Source organism: Coturnix japonica, chromosome 15 (assembly GCF_001577835.2).
Source record: "Coturnix japonica isolate 7356 chromosome 15, Coturnix japonica 2.1, whole genome shotgun sequence".
NCBI lineage: Eukaryota > Metazoa > Chordata > Aves > Galliformes > Phasianidae > Coturnix > Coturnix japonica.
The window spans coordinates 8004383-8020982 of NC_029530.1; the positions used below are offsets into that span (position 1 = coordinate 8004383).

The window sequence follows — 16600 nt, forward strand, 5'->3', positions numbered from 1 at the left end:
ACAGTCTGTATTTCTTATATCTTTAAATCTTCCTCTTTCCAGAGACAGTTTCTGCCGTGGCAGATCTCTATGTGGAAACAGGTAACGTTATAGGCAGGTTGCAACACTGTGTATCAGATGGTCCTCTTTTGACCAGAAAGTCCTTTCTCTGGGTCTTTGTCATGAGATTTCTATGCTTCTCACCTGCATACCTCAGATGTTGAGTCTTCAGTCAAATGCAGTGTTCCAACTCACCACTGTCATATTTTAAAGAGTTTAGCAAAGTATGGGATGAAACTTTATTAATCCTTTGTTCCTTTCTACTCATTTAGCCTCCTTGTGGTTTTGCCAGTTTTTAGCCCTGATTTTCTAAGATAAAACAACAACAAAGATTTGCCCTATACTGAAAGTATAAGTAACAGGATCTTTGGTTTTGTAAATAGAAATTAAAAAGTCCACGAGCATTTATAAGAGCCATGAAAGAGGCTGTCCTTGCATGCCAATGCCATGTGTATAACCCACAGAGAAAATAAAGAGGTTTTCCATTCTGCACAGAAAAGACATGGCAACTTCCCAAAGTAAACACAACCCCTCCCACAGCCTTCAGGCAAACACCTGTGGAGAGGGAGGTCTTTCATTGTACCTATGTGCCAATGGTTTCAATCTGTTGTCAGGTTAGCTAAGGAAAATAAAATCCAGAAGTGAGAGTCCTGCACTGTAAATGTCTGTGAATCCTGCACTTTTATGAGGAAACACTGGTAGCTCTACTAAAAGGTTTGGTCTTTGCTCCTAGGTTGAATTACAAAGACTACTCTGATCACAGTCCAAAAATCCTAGCTAAATAAGGAAAAAAGAAATATATATATTTAATGTGTACAAGTTTATAACCTCTCAGCCTTTATATTGGCAGGGGATATAGGAGTTGCCTGCTTGTACTGAGTGGCTGTGCATTTTCCAAAGGAACTGGAATTCTTGTATGTTTAAATGCAACTCTGCAGCCTCGTTCTTTTCACAGTGAAAGCTAACTCTGAATTTGATAATATTTGGTTACTGACGTTTAAACAGCAGTTTTGGACTGTCAATTCTGCTTGACTGTGAAGTCTGTTCCCATGGTGAGTGAGGGGCACTTAAACAGTTCTGTCCAATTCGGTGGAAGTTTAGTGACTGTAACCCAAACAGAAATTTTATTCCATTTGACTGAAATCTCCATGCATTCTGATTCTGCCTTTTTCATGCATCTCACCTGTAGATAACCTGTTATTTTTACATCAGCGTTTTCTAACCAACAACAATGTGGGTTTAGCTGACTGCTTAGCTTTGCTAGTTACCACTGTGCACATCGCAGAATTAAGAAACAAAAGCTACAAAGGTACTTTAATACCTTAAGAAACATACACAGCACATTCTCATATTTTTCTTCCTACATTCATGTTTATCTGTGCTCTTAATCTAAACAAGTCAGCACTACACCAGTATAGCTGCCTTCTGTGACTTAAGTGGTATTAATACGGCAAACGGGCAGAAGCTTGCCTAAGGTCAAACAACAAATCAGTGTAAGAATTTAGAGTAAAGCCTCTGTTCTTCACTCATAGGCCTGCATATTCTTTGATTCCATTCCTTTGCCCTTAAACATACATGATCTTTTTTCTGTCAGCAGCAATCTGCACTTGTAGGAAACAGAACAATAGTGTAAGTGGGATCTGAAGCCTCTTCAGCTGTTCTATACTCCTAGCAGTATCTGTCCAGTTTTAAGGTATCTTGCTAAGAGACACAGTCATTGGGAAAACGCTGTCTGTGATCCATGCACAGATTTCAGAATGCACTAGGGGAGAGACTTAAGAGCCATGATCCAAGCTAAGACCTTTACAACATTCCCAGTGGGCCACTGTGAACATGTACATCTGTGCACAGCTGGGCCTGATGAAACCACTGAGGGAATTGTGATAGGGCCCTGTGCAGTTTGTCACAAAAGGACAAAGGGTTGTTTCTACTAGGGAGGACTCAGTGTGTGAAATTTCTTAGTCAGTAATTATTGGGAGTATTTACCGCTAATCTCAGCGCTAGAGAACTGTAGCTGCTCTACTCCCCCAGTAAACAATAGGTCCCGGATTGCCCTCCTGAGGCCTCTTTCCTTTTATTACAGCCCACACAGAAGGCTCATCTGAGAAGGCACTTTGAGTAAGTGGAGCAAACTCTGAACCAGTCTGAACCAGTTCAAATATCGCATATGGTTGTTTTGCTTCTGCAGACTTCCTTGTTAGTCCTTGGAGGCTGTAGCTGGCATTTACTTAGCAATAGCTCATGCTGTCAAATGGTAGGGGGAGGGGAAGCCTCTCCTTGAACATGTCAGCAGGGGGATGCAACAGTGCAATCAGATATTTCTGTTGCAGCACACTGACTCCTTTGTAGTGACTGTCTCAGTCTCGATTTTTAGTTATATTCAGCTGATGATTTCATAAACTCAACATCTGATGTGTTTGTTCCAACCCCAGTGTTTTTTTCTTCTATGCAGATCATTTCTAGGCTAGGAATAAAGCATATCTGTTTCTGACCCCTACAGCATTGCTTACAGAAGGCTTTTTGCAGGTGAGACCCAAGGCTCTTTTTATGATCCAGAAGCAACAGAAGAGTTTAAATAAATAAATAAATTCACTTTTGTTGGGATTATATGCACTTAACAGTGTTTGGTGGCATTTGGTATTTAAAATCTTAAGCTTTAAGCACAATTTGCTCTAATACTCTCTTCATGGTGGAGGAGGCCTCAGTTTACTATTTAAAGGATCACAATGAAGTAAGCGGAACAATTGGAACAGTGATGAATTGGAATGAAGAAGGCTTTACAAAAAAAAAAAAAAACAAAAAACAAAACACAAACACAACAGTTTTGAGTGAAAACATATATATATATTATATATATATATGATTTACCCAGAAAGAATAAATAGGAATTGATAGGTATGTGCCATGTGCCTTGTTAAAAGGAAGTTTTAAGCAATCCATTTGTCTAGAAAATAATAGATTATAAAAGTGATTTTGCTTATTCCCCTTATTTAGTAAGTTGAAGTGATGAAGCATATTAGTTTGTCTGGGAAGGTGTGAACGTTTTTGGCTGTAGCCAGAGGAGGGGGGTGGGTTTGATGACTTCTCATGAAGTCCTTCTAGAACTGTGCCTCTGCAGCTGCCTCCCTTTATAGCATTAGCATGCTGTGCTACATGTTATTTACCTTGCATTTTTTGCATTTTTCTTTTCAGAGAAAATCTTCCATACATTTTCAATTTTTTTCCCACAGGTGGAAAATGTAAAAAAACAAAAAACAAACCAAACCAGTTGAGAGGCAGGACAGAAAGACAGAGAAAGCTGACACTGTACATTCTGAAACCTGCATCAGGCAAACAGCAGAGAAGGTACCAGCTCCTAATTGGAAATGGTTCACACGGAGTTTAGGGTAGGTGCCTGACCTTCCCTGTTCCTAGAAATAGGAATGTGTTCTGCAGAGTGTTTGTGGGTGTGCACATGCTCTGTGGTCCATGTATGTGTACATACATACTGACTTCAACGTTAATACAATGTGAGGGTATAGCTGCAGAGCTATTTGCTTAGTTATAGTTTGGGTAGGTTCTTGGAAATCAAGTCCTAGGAAACCATGTCACATTTAATCTCTTCAGAGTGTGGCAAGAAGAGCAAACCCATTCCCAAAGCTCAGGAAGAACAATTGACTCTGCCTTTGACAGCTGCTACTGGCATCCTATTAAACTTAACTGTGTGAAACTGCCAGGCATAAATCTTTCCTCATCCTGCAGAAAGCTAGAGATAAAAGAGAAAAAAAGCTTAGAAGTCAGCTGTGGAGAAGACTTTGATCTTTACCATTAATGTGATGGGTTTTGCATTTCTCCCAGATTCCCCATTGTTCTTCCATGGACTAGAAACTGACTGATTGCTGCAGCTTGGCTGGGTGTAATGAGAACTGCAGATTTATCTTCTTACATAACAGGAGAGAGAGGTTTGAGGTTTGTTTCCACAGAGAGCACTGCCCAGCCTGCAGTTCCTGGATCGGGATGGACAGGGGGAGGTGCTTTCTGTGCAACATGGCATGGAAGCTGAGTTAGTCTCACAAAATGAATGGAAAGAAATCAAGTTGGCAGCCCCCTGCAAACAGTTTTGGGTAGACTGTGCCTCTGGATGCGTGTGTGGCCCTGCAGCTTCTGACTGAATGCATCTGTCCCATAAAATCTCTTAGGAAGAGCTATTACTAACAGAAGCTCTGTCTCAGTAGCCCTTATGCACAATTCTTGCTTGCTCTGCTCGGCAGTGCCTTCACAGCGGGCAAAACTGGAGAGCATCAGGAATGTAGTAACTTAGTGTCAGTGCACACAATGAGCTGAATAGCACAAAGCAGATGTCATAGCTGTGATGCTGATCAGTGCTGACACACAAAGGATTTTTCCAACCTAGCAAGTCTGGCTGCAGGTTTTGTTTGTTTAAATTCAATATTATTAAACTAGATGTACTGCCCTGTTAAATTGTATTGTTGAAGTATGAATCGCAGAAGTGCTAGGGTTACAGTTTCATGCTCAGCGATAGTTTTGCTGAATGCACTGTTTCCATCATTACCCCTCTGCCATGCTGGTACATCTGTTGTTTTTGTGTCGGCATTGCGGGCAGCGGGGCAGCCTGGCTGTAAAGCATGAATGTGTGCATGATTTTGGAGGAAAAGGGTAAAAGCTGGCTTGGATTGGTGCTTTGTGCCTGCTCGTGACACCTGTGGTAGCGTGATGGAGAGCACTGCCAGGATGGAAACATCTGAGAGGGGAAGGGAAGGGAAGGGCTGCTGCTGCAGCCAGCACTGCCCTGACAGTGATTCATCAAACACAACACAGCACGCAGCTTCCCGGCAGTAGTTTGCATGGTCAAAGCACCTTAACAGAAGGGACCTTCTGTGTCTGTTTCAGAGGAGGAAGGTGTGATTATCACTTATTTAGATGGAAAAAAAGGGGGGAAGAGCACAAAACTGAATTGGGCAGATTGGCCAAGGTCAGAAGGAACTCGGTGGAAAAGCCAGAAATAGCAGCAGCTCGTGCTGCCAGCCCCTGCCTTGGCTGCAGACCCACCGCTTGGCCCCGGCCCGCTCTGAGAGCCCGGTGCCGACAGGTCCAAGCGTTCAGAGGCTGTTTTTCCCTTGTGTCCCATGGAACCCTTGCTGGTGACATGCAGCCCCCGGCACTGCAGAATCCACATACTGTCTGTTTGGAGAAGTACCCGTTGTAACCCATCTGCCCATTTCAGATGTCTGTAGAAAGGCTTTTTTGCTGCGGCGGAAATTTTGCAGTACCCTTCATTTAAGGCGTTCGAGGTGGTTTACCTTGTTTTTCTATAAGCAGACACAGCCGTTCGAGCGTGTGGAGTCACCGAAAAGCAATAATGGGATTGTGTGCGCCCCCGGGCAGTCCCTAAAGCTGGGGGAACCCAAATGCAGAATCGGGGGAGGAGAATTCAGTTCTGAGCGTTGGAGGGGAGGCTGGAAGATGAACAGCATCGCAGCCCCGACGCGGGGTGCAGACACGGCTCCGCGCTGGGAGCCCCGTCTCTCGTTTCTCACGTTTCTCTCGTTATCGGGGGCGCGGTTCCCCGTTCCCCCCCGGCCGCCCCAGCGCTGCCCCGCGCCTTTCGACCTCCTTCCCCTCCCGGGGCTCCCCGCGAGGCCGGGACCCGCCCGGGGGCGGGCGGTGGCGGCAGCGTTAGGACCCGGCGGCGGCCGCGAGGCGGGGAGGGGGGAGCGCAGCCCGGTGGTTGTTTACCGGGTTGGGAAGGTCTCGGCGCTGAGCGCAGCGCACCGAGCGGCGGGGCCGGGCCGGCGGCTCCTCGCCTTCCGCGCCGAGGATGCTGCGCGGGGCCCGACCGCGAGCGCTGGGCGCGGTGCTGCTGGGCTCGCTGCTGCTGGCGGCCGCCCGTGGCGCCGAGGGTGAGTGTCGGCCCGCCCGAAGGGGCCCGGCTTTGTTGCGGGGGACAAAGGCCGGCCCCGGGGGGGGGGAAACCTCCGGCGAGGGGGACCTGCCCGCATGGCCCGGCCTCGTGTTTCTGCAGAGTGCCTCCGCGGCGACGGCGCGTCGTACCGCGGGAACCGGCGGGTGGCCTCCGGCGGCGCCCCGTGCCTCAACTGGCTGGCGGTGAGGAACGAAACGGGCGCCGCGCTCCCGGCAGGTGGGTGCGGGAGGCGGGGGAGCGGGGCGGCGGGGCTCGGAACGCGGGGCTCCCGGCGCTGACCGCCGCGTGCTCTCCCGCAGTCGCCGAAGATCACAACAGCTGCCGGAACCCGAATCGCGACGCCGCGCCCTGGTGCTATGTCCGAGGCCCCGCCGGGATCCCCGAGCACAGAACCTGCGAGATCCCCCCCTGCTCAGGTAGAAGCGGCCCCCTTCGGCACCCCGCTGCCGCCCTGCCCCGGCTTTGTCCTTCCCTGCCCGGACTGGGGCTGGTCAACGGGGAGGGGTCCCCGTGCGATCTCCGCTGCCCCTTATCCGGGGCTCCCCCTCCAGCCCTCGCCTGTGCTTGGAGGTTTTGTTTTGGCAGCAGGAAAGACCTCGCCTCCCACCCGTTTTGCTGGTCTGTGTAGGGCTGTTGAGCCGTGTTATGAAAGGCAGAGGTCGGGACATCTAGTAACATTAGGGAGGTGGGTAGGACCTTACTGTGGGGCACGTTGCTGCTGTCGGAACGACTGTGTGCTGCTAAAGAAGTGTCAGGATGAGTTTGGATACAGGTAGGGGGGAAGAACTTCATGAAAACAAGATGTGAAGAGAGAACAGTAAGAAACAAAACGTCAGGCAGGGTGTCAGTCAGACATGTTGGGGTGTGAAGGAGCCTGCCAGGAGGAGAGCTATAGCTGAGAGCTGGCTTCTGGGAGAGTTGTCAGTATTGGCTGAGGCCAAAGCAAGCACTTGTTTTTTGGACTATTTGCAGGTCTCTGAGCCTCTCCAGATGCACACACTGCATTGTCCCTCGGGATCACTGGCCTTGCATGTAAACAGCTTTCCCCCACACGTACTCCCTCTGCCTTCCTTCGCTGTGTTTGTCTGTTGCCCGCTTCTCCCTAAAGATAAAGCAAAACAAATGTTCTGCTGCCAAGAACAGTCTTGCAGCTTTGGGATCTGGGGAGTTAACTGACCTTTCATCCAGTACACCATCTGCATGTACAAAAGGTTTGGCCATTCTTGTGTCTCAGAGCAGGCACCATTTTATTGTAGTTATGTCCTGCGCCACCCCTTAGTTCAGCTTCTCTGGCCTGACCTTAAGTAACATAACTGTGCAGCGCAGGCACCCTGATTTCCTGTTTCTAGCTCCCCATCTGTACTTCCATTTCACATTCCACTGAGGACTCAAAATGGCTGCAGATAGCAAATCCAGATGGAGTTAATGCCAGCTGTGGGGTGAGATCCAGGACCCGCTGAGAGATGGAGGGAGTTTTCAGGTGTGCATGCACGCTGAGCGTGGCATTTCCAAAAAGCAGGTTTCTTTTTGTTGTTGTTGTTCAAGACAGGCAATAGATGTGTACATTTTACTACAATAACTTTTGCTGTGAAATGAAAGAAAGAGCTTCCTTGAAAATCTCATTAATGTTGTTGATAAAAATCTGCAGTGCTAAGAAAGAGTCTGCTGTGAGCATCCATCCTCATGCACCTTTCCGTGGGCTCTGGTTGAGGAAGGCTATGCTCTACTTGGATAAATCAATGCCTCTGCTGCCTGAAGCATTGCTCTGCCTTAGCCTGTCCATCATGCTAAAGGAGTTTGCTGTGGGGCTGCAAAGAGGGGCTGCGTAAAAATGTCCCAGGTTGTTTCACACAACCTGGAGTCTCCTGTCAAACCTTCCTGTGTCAGAAAGATTGAGGCAGAAGAGAGATAAATAGACTCTTGGGAGACTACAGACAAAGCTTCTCATAATCTTTTTTCATGTCTGTTCAGCATGATTGAAGCTGCAGCCTGTATATCATCGATCTGAAAACTAAATGAAGTCATTGTGCATCCCCTGGACTCACGCTCTGAACCTGGGTTTCATTCTGTTCTGTCTTCTGCCTTGTCCAAGGTGATCCCTTACACTGCTAGTTACACAGATTCATGTCAGAGGAAAGCAGGGAGAGTACATTTCTCTTGGTAGGATTTCTGGCAGTAACTGCTTAAGTTACTGTGAATAGTAACTTATTACTCATGGGAATAAATGTTTGTCAGTGTGCTTTGAAGACGGTTTGGTGATACCAGTCTAGATCTATCCTGCTCACGTGGCATATGTTATTTTTGAAGTACTCATCAATGCTCAGTATTTTGTATATATCTTTTTTTCCTCCCAACAGATGCTACTGCTACTGCAGCCCCAATCTCTACAGCAGAAGTTAATGTTTCTCAGGAGGTCAACCAGGTGTTTGAACCAGCTGATACCTTGCCCTCCCGGAGCGAGGCAGCCGCTGTGCAGCCTGTCGTTGGGATAAGTCAGAGAGTGCAGATGAACTCCAGAGAAAAGAAGGACTTAGGGACACTAGGTAAAAACACAGGATTGTGTGCTGGATCCATTCCTGTAATTCTGGCACAATGGACTTTTTTGGAGGCTCAGAAAGTCATGCTGTAACTGGATCTAATGCCTCCAATGCCGCCTCTTTCCCTCTTCACAGGGTATGTGTTGGGGCTGATCATGATGGTGATAATCATTGCCATTGGAGCTGGTATTGTCGTGGGATACATCTATAAGAGGTCAGTGGCTACTCTCCTTTGTCCTAAAGCTGTTTCAGGCATAAAATCATGCAGATCAGGAATGTCTGATTATCTGCAAACCCAAACAGATGCTAATGAAAAGACAAACAGATGCAGAAGTCTTCAAACATCACAAATTATACAGTAGTATCTTGTCACAACAAGAAAAGAGTAATTTAAGAATTAATCCTGCTCTTCTCTATTTCACCATCCATATGGTATTGTCACATTTTAAGTTTCAAAAGGCCTTAATTTTGTTTGTTTGTTTTGGGATGCGTATGTGCGTGATTTGATGTGGCTTTCTCAGGTGCTTCTAGGGGAGCTGACTTCTAATTAGGAACTGTAGAGAGCAGAGCCCAGGTGCCCTCACAGGAGGTTTACTTTGCAATCAGAAGAGTAGTCCTTTCAGCAGGCAGCTCTTCACCTGCTTTCTCTAGTTTAGGTAACTTTAGGAGAAAAAGAATTGGTGAATCCTTTGCCACATGTGTTGTATTCTGTGAAGCTGCATATCAGGTAGCACTCTTTGGAGAAATTCCATTTACCAAAGCTCCTGTCTGCTTTATGGTCAGTTTTGACTCATGTGTAAGTTATGACTTGTTTGGCCACTTCACTGCACTGCACAGAAACCTTTCTGTAGCTCAGCAGCATCTAAGCATCAGGAGGGTTTGTGGTAATAGGAAGCAGGTTAGTTGTAAGAGACAGGGCAGGATTAGCAAGTACCACTATAGCCACAGCAAGTGGAAGCCCAAGCTGTTTCCTCTTGGAGGGTTTGTTCTGTGTCTTGGCTGTTTGACAGCAGCCTGACACAGCCAAGCAGAAGGAGCCCTTTCCCAAGCTAGGACACGTCCTTATGTAAGTGTTTATAATAAACGCCAACAGAAGAAAAAAAACAGAGGGAGGAGTGTTACATAAGGGGCAAAACACAGAACACTGCTTGTTGAAGAATCTGATTTGAGTTGTCACTTCAGAGAATACTGTCTCGTGTGCTGGCAGGATTGGCAGCCGCTGCTGCACACTTGTAGGCAGCTTTGAAAAGCTGCCAAAACACTTATGTGCCGACTGGAAACCCCAGCAGCTCTGCCTGTTGGGGATCACAAGCCTGGAAGCTCAGGAGGTGTTGAGTGGTGCCTGCCCCACTTCACTCCTTTTTTTTGCCAGGGAGGAGCAATACTGAGCTTCGTCCTAATGCAGCTGTGCTTCTCCAGATACAGAAGATGCACTGCAGGGCTGCAGGCACGGGATTACTTTTCCTTTTTTCCCAGGTGCCTCGCTCTCAAAATTGCATGTGCAAGCTGGTAGATTTGGGTGGGCGTGGTGAGAAACCTCTCATGTGTTTTATAGCTTTTGGTATACATGGCTTTTCTGGAGACAACATGCTATTAATGCCATTTTTTAAAGCCCTGCAGATCTTCCTCAATGCAAATTACAGAGGTGTCGCCTCACTTAGCAACAGGCTGAAAAGTTAGGTAAGCTTGAGAAGCCACTTGTGGTATTAAGCTGGTACCTGCAGCCACAGCAGGCACAGCCAGCTCTGAAACAGGCTTGAATAAATTCAGTAATGGCATCACTTGCCACACGAGTTTGTTTGCTGCAGCAAAGGCATAATCTATGACCAGCCTCAGTAGTTGTGTCTGTCAGATGAAGCAAGCTATAGAAGCTCTTTGCAGCAGTGGGCTCTGCCGTCTCACTGCTCCCTTGGCCCTGCACAAGACTGTGCTGTGGGACTGTAAGGTATTAGGAAGCATTTGTCAGGCTCCATGGTTTGTAGAAGTTTGGCTTTCCAGTCATCATTTAGATGAAGTACTGTCAGTGAATAAGACATTATAGGGGAGGGCCAGACTTCACTAAGCTGCATATTCGTAAAGGTTCTCATGTCCTCTGCCATTGGTAGGGTATGTTTCTGGGCACTTTGTATGTGGCTGGAACATCCTTTTGTGAAACAAAGAACTGAGTCTTGAGTCTTCTGCCATATCACCTTTACTGACTGCATTCAAGCAATGACATTCAAAGCATGCCTATATGTATTTATTTTTTCTTATGTAGGGGAAAAGACCTGAAGGAAAAGCATGAGCAGAAAGTTTATGAGCGTGAAATGCAGCGCATCACACTGCCGCTCTCAGCATTCACCAATCCTGCCTGTGAGCTTGTAGATGAGAACACAATTGTGGTTCACACTAACCAGACACCTGTGGAGGACACACATGATGGCAGTGGCCCGCTCATGGGGCAGGCAGGTACCCCCGGTGCCTGAGCAGCTGGAGCAGGAAACGTCCAGGCTGAGTGAAGCTTCCAGCTTCCCACTGTGAGTGTGGGGGTTGCGTGTGTTCATTTCTATTTTGTTTTCTTTTTGATGAAAGCCAGATGAAGGTGATGCAGAGGGACAAAGCAATGGGCTATTCATCACAGTCTGTTTGAGGGGCACCATGCAGTGCATGACCAGCTGGGGGCTGGTGTGGTGGATCCTGCTGCTTCTTCCCACCTATCTCCATGGAGTGCCATGGAGCTGGAGGGGATGACGGGCCAGGTTCACACCTGGCCACAGAATCAATAGCCTTGAGTGTGGTCTTGGCTTCCTGTTTTTCTGTTCCTTTCCTATTTAATGGTGTGCACTGTTACTTAAGTTTCAGCCTGGAAGCCCAGGAGGGAGCAGTACTGCAGGGACTGAGGGGAGCTTCATATCAGACCTAGATAATTACACTGATTATAGTTCCTGTCTTTTTTGCTTTAATGGCTGAAAGTTGGAGAATCCTATCCAGAATCCTGCTACTAGAACAGGTTTGGTTGTTTTTTATTCCCCAAGAAAGAATGTATTTGAAGGTCAGCTCTGGCCAGTAACAGCATATTTAGCCCCACTGTAAATTTGGAAAAGCTCTTCTCAAGGTCTTGACGAATCCAGGTCTTCCAGGGCTGAGGGTACATCTCCATTCCCCTGTGGTGCTACATGCACAGTCACAGTTGTAGGTGTCCAAGTGATCTGCCTCCTGCTCACTTACATAGATCAGGAGACCAGAAGGCCATGAACAGATTGTTCTGGAGTGTAGGAAAAAAAAACAATACATACCCTTCAGTCACCTATAGCAGGTTGAGCACTAAGGACAGATAACATCCTCTTCTAAATTCCCTTGGCTTTCTACAGAGCCAGCTGTGGAGGGAATGGTCAAGCCAGCTGTAGATTCCAGTGCAGCTGTTCTTGCTCTGAGGGCAGGACAGTTGCTGCTCTTGTAAGATCCCAAAGTCACAGCGTGGCTTCTGGCCCGGCCCTCTTCACACACGCTCAGCTTGTGCTGCAACACTGCTTGCTTACCGAACCTGGCCCTATTAGAGAGTTTTTTATAACAACTTTTATCAGCATTCCAGGGACTTTGGAAAGGATAGCTGCTGCAGTGTCTCCCAGATGGCACCAAAGCAAGGCCAGTTCAGGGAAACATCTATCCCCACCTCAGGGGAATCAAGCCATTCAAGTAAGTTTTCTAGCCATCTGCTTTATAGCTGAGGGCCTAATAGGGAATAGCACTTGGCAGCAGGGGTTTTAGTGTTAATGTTTGATTCAAAAAAAGGGAAATGTTTTATTTTTAAATGCCTTTGAATACCATTTCTTTGTAAAATGTTTTAAATACCTCATTATGAGAAGGTGCAGATTGTGCTACCTTGTATTAAAGCTCAAATGAAAAATGCCGTGTAGACCTGTGTGGACTGTGGCTTATCTCTATGCTCCTGCCCGCCAGAGCAGCATCCTGTTTGTTGCAGACTTCAAACTGAGGAGAAGGGACGATGTTACTACAGTTTGGCAGACCCAAAGGTAATTCCCTACCAGCAGTGCCTCTGCTCCCCTGCACAGATAAGGGACACAGAACGTGTCTCCTTGCTGCCACCAGCTAGCCCACGACTGGGGCAGTGCTCCTGAAAAGCAGCTGTGGGTGTGTGAACTGGGCTGCCAAAGTAGGCCAGCCCGTGGGAAGATTGCTCTCCATTACAACCCCTGCCTGCAGTGACGCAGGTCAGTTCTGTTTTGGGGCTGCTCAGCAGCAGCTCTGTGTCCCTTGGGGCCTTGCATTGGAAAGCATGGAGGAGACAGCATAGCAGGTTACAGGGGGCGCTGGTATAGCTAGCATTTTTTCTTCTGTTCTGGCATTAACAAATGCCTCTTGAACTACATATTTCAGAATATGATGATTCTAAGAATGGGCTGTATTTTTATCCCTGATTCAGGAAAGTGGAGAGGCTCCATGTTCTGCTGACTCTTGTCTAGTCTTAACAGCTAGACAGCATCTTCCCTTTGCATCACTCCAGGTGAATATTACCACTGAGCACTTGCACAACATCTCAGTAGACCTTTGTGTGGCAGAACCCCTGGCTCAAGGAATTCTCCTAATATCTGGTTGGTGTAGTTTTGTTTTTGCCTTTCTGTGACAAGAGAAACCCAAGATGCAGTTTCCTGCTTTATTACATTTATACACAGACAATACAATGTTGCTTCCACAGCATACATTTCTTTTTCTTTTTTTTTTAATTTTATTTTATTTTTTTTTAAATTTAGTTAGAAGGTGGAGCTGTGCAACCCACAGTTCATAAATCTCACCCACAAATCAGCCAGGACTCTTCCCTTCAGAGGTCCCCTCAAATCCAGCCCTGGAAGAGGGCGAGGAAAGGACAAGTCCTATTAACAATCCGGAATCCACTGGACCCAGTTTAGAGAGGCTCTTCCACTGACTCAAAGTGCAAGGAGCCCCGTGTGTTTCTAAGACACCACTACATGGACTAAAAACAACCCCCTGACACACACACCTTGTGTCAGGTGCTGACTGGCTCCATGTAATTGTACGCAATATTTTGAACTCATGGGAAAGCATGAGGGGAGTGGGGTGAAATGAAGCTAACAGCAAAAACTTCACACCCATATCCTACAGTTCAGTACTGAAGGGGTGGGGGAGGTGTAGGGATAAAGGAGCACACTGAAAAATCACGTTACACCGAGTGGTTTGTAGAACTTCTGAACAAACCTTCTGTTTGGTTCTGACAACCACATTAAGCTACGACTCAAGCAAGAGCTTTCTTCCTTTATCTGCAGGAAGAAATACTCCACCTCTCAGTGATTCCAAGCCCTTTATTTTTTCCCTAAAGGGAATAACCCCAAGGAAAGTTTCTGCTTGGACAATCAGCGTATGTGCTGCAGGAGCAGCAGTTGCAAGGACCTTCAAAGGGAGCAACCTGCAGGGAAGGATAAGGTAATGGCAACTGAATAATTAGTTTTCCAGCTGCCACTCTTAGTGAGATGGGACAGTCTCCAGTACTTTCCTGTTTACCACCAAGTTCATCTTTTAAGCAGCTTTGGCCACATCTCACTTTACCATCATCCATGCACAAAGTGTGAGCCACTTCAGACCTTTACCTTTCTGAAGAGCATCTTCTGCCACCATCACCTCATTTCCACAGGCTGAGAGTTCCAGCAGTTTTGCCTTTCAAGGGATGCTCACAGCCAGTGTCTAGTGCAGTCCTACACATTTATGTTCAAATGCTCTCACCTGGGGTAATGTCCCTGGGCAGGCAGACTTACTGTACAGGGTCAGAGTCTGAAGATGCTTAAGAGGCTCATTTTCTGGCTGCCCATCTGGTGGGGCAGGTCTTAGTGTTTCTAGGTGGGTTTTCAGAGGTATTCAGAGACAGAGGAAAAAAAAAAAAACCACAAAAAACTCTCAAAACAAAAACGCATACACGCTTCCCCATGAGAGCTGCCCAGTTTCTAGTCGTTTTCACTCCCATCCTTGACGTCAAATGTCAGTGGGCTGTTTTGGAAAACACAGGCACAAACATACACACAGACACACACACACTGTCCTGGTTGGGTCTTTTGCCAGATGTCCAGTTTTCCCAACTTTCTGATCACGGCAGTCAGTGGGAGATGCAATTCCAGAAGTGCTGGTCCTTGCTCAGGAGAGTTTCCTATAGCAATTACCTCCCTGGCTCATGGGCCAGAGCAGCTTCACAGCTTGCAGCCAAGTTCTAAGGCACCACAGTCAAGAAGCCTGAAAAGGCCAGAGACGCATTTCTCAAGCCAGAAAAATAGTGTTGAACAGCTTTCGTAGGTGCAGTTGGCAGGAAACGGTCCTTTTTGCTTCTGAAGCATGCCAGAAATCCACAGTGAATCAGGATGTCCGAGAGGAGAGGGCATTGGGCAGGGAGAGAGAGGCAATGCAGCAAATGCACAGCACGGTGCCCTGTTAATGCCCTGGAAGTGGCTGAAGTGCATCTCCCTCCCAGTTGCTCAACTCCAGCAGAAGTGATGCAGGCAGCAGGACGAGCTGACTAGGTTGTGTTTTCAGGTAACTTGTCACGGTTCAGTCCGTACTGCACACTCACATTATGGTCCAGCTCCTCCAGCTCAGATGGGAGTGGGATGGCGAGTTCTCCCAGGTAAAGAGAGAGAGCTTCAAAGGAATCTTCGAGCTTAGAAAAAGGGGGCCTAGGGACAAAAGAGAGGACGTATGAGTGGGGAACATGAAGCAGAACAGCATGTGGAATGGCTGGGCCAGCTGTCTATCCAAGCTATTATCCTTGCACAGAAGTGTGAGCAGGAACATGATTTCCTCCCGTTCTGTTTCAGATAGACAAGATCACATATGTTTGGGCTATTAGTTTTTACAACTGATGACCAGGAAGGTCCAGCTCATTTGGAACCCTGATCTGAAGCTGTGAACTTCACAACTGCAATAAAATTAAGTATTTGTATTTCATACCTGCTGCCTAGGTCTGCCCCTACTTTTTGCACAAGAGAAATCCTGAGCAATCAATCCTCCTCTACCCTGTCTTAGATGTTGCTTAAGTGACCTTTACCATACTCAGCAGCCTTTCTTCCAAGCTGTTGAGTTGTCAGGCTTTCCTCACATGCAAACCTTGGAGCATTCCCACAGAACACTGGAATCCAGTCCTCTCCTGCTCTATGTGCAAAACAATCTTTCCGCCAAGGGTAGATGCACACATCCTCCAAGCTTACCTGAGAGTTCTCCCAGCCCCAAACCTACCTGCTCTCTGGTTCCAGTCTACAGCAAATGGCAGCCAGAGGGAAAAAGGCTGGAGGACAGTCAGCAGGAACAAACTTTTCCCAGAACAGCTTAACATTAAGGCCAAAATCCAGTGTGCGTGGGAGACAGTCTGGGTCAGCATAAACCTGGCCTATGATCTAGGGAGAAATGAGAGAAGTGTTTAAGCACAATAATAGTCTCCAAATGTCACCAAGCAGGGAATTCCAGCATTAGGGAAGGGCTCCTTCATTCAAAGTTTCAGGGTGAAAAGAACAGAAATACCATTCTTCCTGTCCTATGGCACTAGCTGCAGGAATAAGCAATGCACTGTGCATACAGGTAAACTTAAGGTGAAACTTGTGCAAGACTTGACAGTGTGGCTGCTGTTGCAGAGGAATGTCCAGATACCACTTTATCTCCAGGGTTCTTCTGCTGGAAGATGCAGGACAACGTACATGTCCCAGAGAACTCAATAGTGTCCCACTGCTGTGCACTGGTCAGGATGATGCAGTCCCTCCTGAGTGCAGGTAATGAATACAACCTGCATCGTCATCCCATCTCTCCAATGTAATCATACAAAACCACCAGCAAAGTTTCTTATTCATGGAGCTTGACTTAAAATGGTGCTGTGAAGGCAACAGCACCACAAATTCCAAGTTGCTCAGTTAGTAGTAAATTCAGCACCCCCACAACCAAAGGTAGGGAGTGGAAAGAACAACTATAACCAGAGAGATACAGGAGAGGTATATGAGTGGAACAAAGATAAGTCCTGCCTCAGCACTCAAAGTTTCGTGCTCATAATGAACCCCACTGTCCCACTGAGGTGTGCTCCACCTCCAGTGCCAATAGAGGACTTAAAGTGTACTAA

At 47.1% G+C, this 16600-nt stretch overlaps 2 protein-coding genes across 7 annotated transcripts in view; one reads left to right on the forward strand and one right to left on the reverse strand.

Annotated features, from left to right (window-relative positions):
* Positions 1 to 5738: 5738 nt before the first annotated feature.
* Positions 5739 to 12394, forward strand: PIK3IP1 (phosphoinositide-3-kinase interacting protein 1). 2 transcript variants are annotated; one of them, XM_015878120.2, is made up of 6 exons: positions 5739 to 5939; positions 6062 to 6178; positions 6262 to 6378; positions 8320 to 8505; positions 8635 to 8713; positions 10757 to 12394. In XM_015878120.2, the coding sequence occupies exons 1-6, from the start codon at positions 5858 to 5860 to the stop codon at positions 10962 to 10964; spliced, it is 789 nt and encodes a 262-aa protein (XP_015733606.1). In that variant the 5' UTR covers positions 5739 to 5857; the 3' UTR covers positions 10965 to 12394. The 2 variants fall into 2 exon arrangements, with proteins under 2 accessions (XP_015733606.1, XP_032303795.1); XM_032447904.1 differs by lacking the exon at positions 6062 to 6178 and having other exon boundaries at positions 5750 to 5939.
* Positions 12160 to 16600, reverse strand: part of LIMK2 (LIM domain kinase 2) — a 29912-nt gene continuing 25471 nt past the window's right edge. For all 5 annotated transcript variants that reach the window (XM_015878117.2, XM_015878116.2, XM_015878119.2 and 2 more), the window contains 2 exons: positions 15733 to 15890; positions 12160 to 15173 (listed from right to left, as the gene is read on the reverse strand). In XM_015878117.2, the coding sequence (XP_015733603.1) occupies positions 15017 to 15173; positions 15733 to 15890 (315 nt within the window). In that variant the 3' untranslated portion in view covers positions 12160 to 15016. The remainder of the gene's footprint in view (positions 15174 to 15732; positions 15891 to 16600) is intronic.

What these genes read in the sequence shown, in the direction of transcription:
- PIK3IP1 (XM_015878120.2), top strand. Translation starts at nt 5,858, where the DNA reads ATGCTGCGCGGGGCCCGACCGCGAGCGCTGGGCGCGGTGCTGCTGGGC. An exon ending in GGCCGCCCGTGGCGCCGAGG is followed by an intron (nt 5,940 to 6,061) that starts GTGAGTGTCGGC and finishes GTGTTTCTGCAG; the next exon opens with AGTGCCTCCGCGGCGACGGC. An exon ending in GTGGGATACATCTATAAGAG is followed by an intron (nt 8,714 to 10,756) that starts GTCAGTGGCTAC and finishes TTTCTTATGTAG; the next exon opens with GGGAAAAGACCTGAAGGAAA.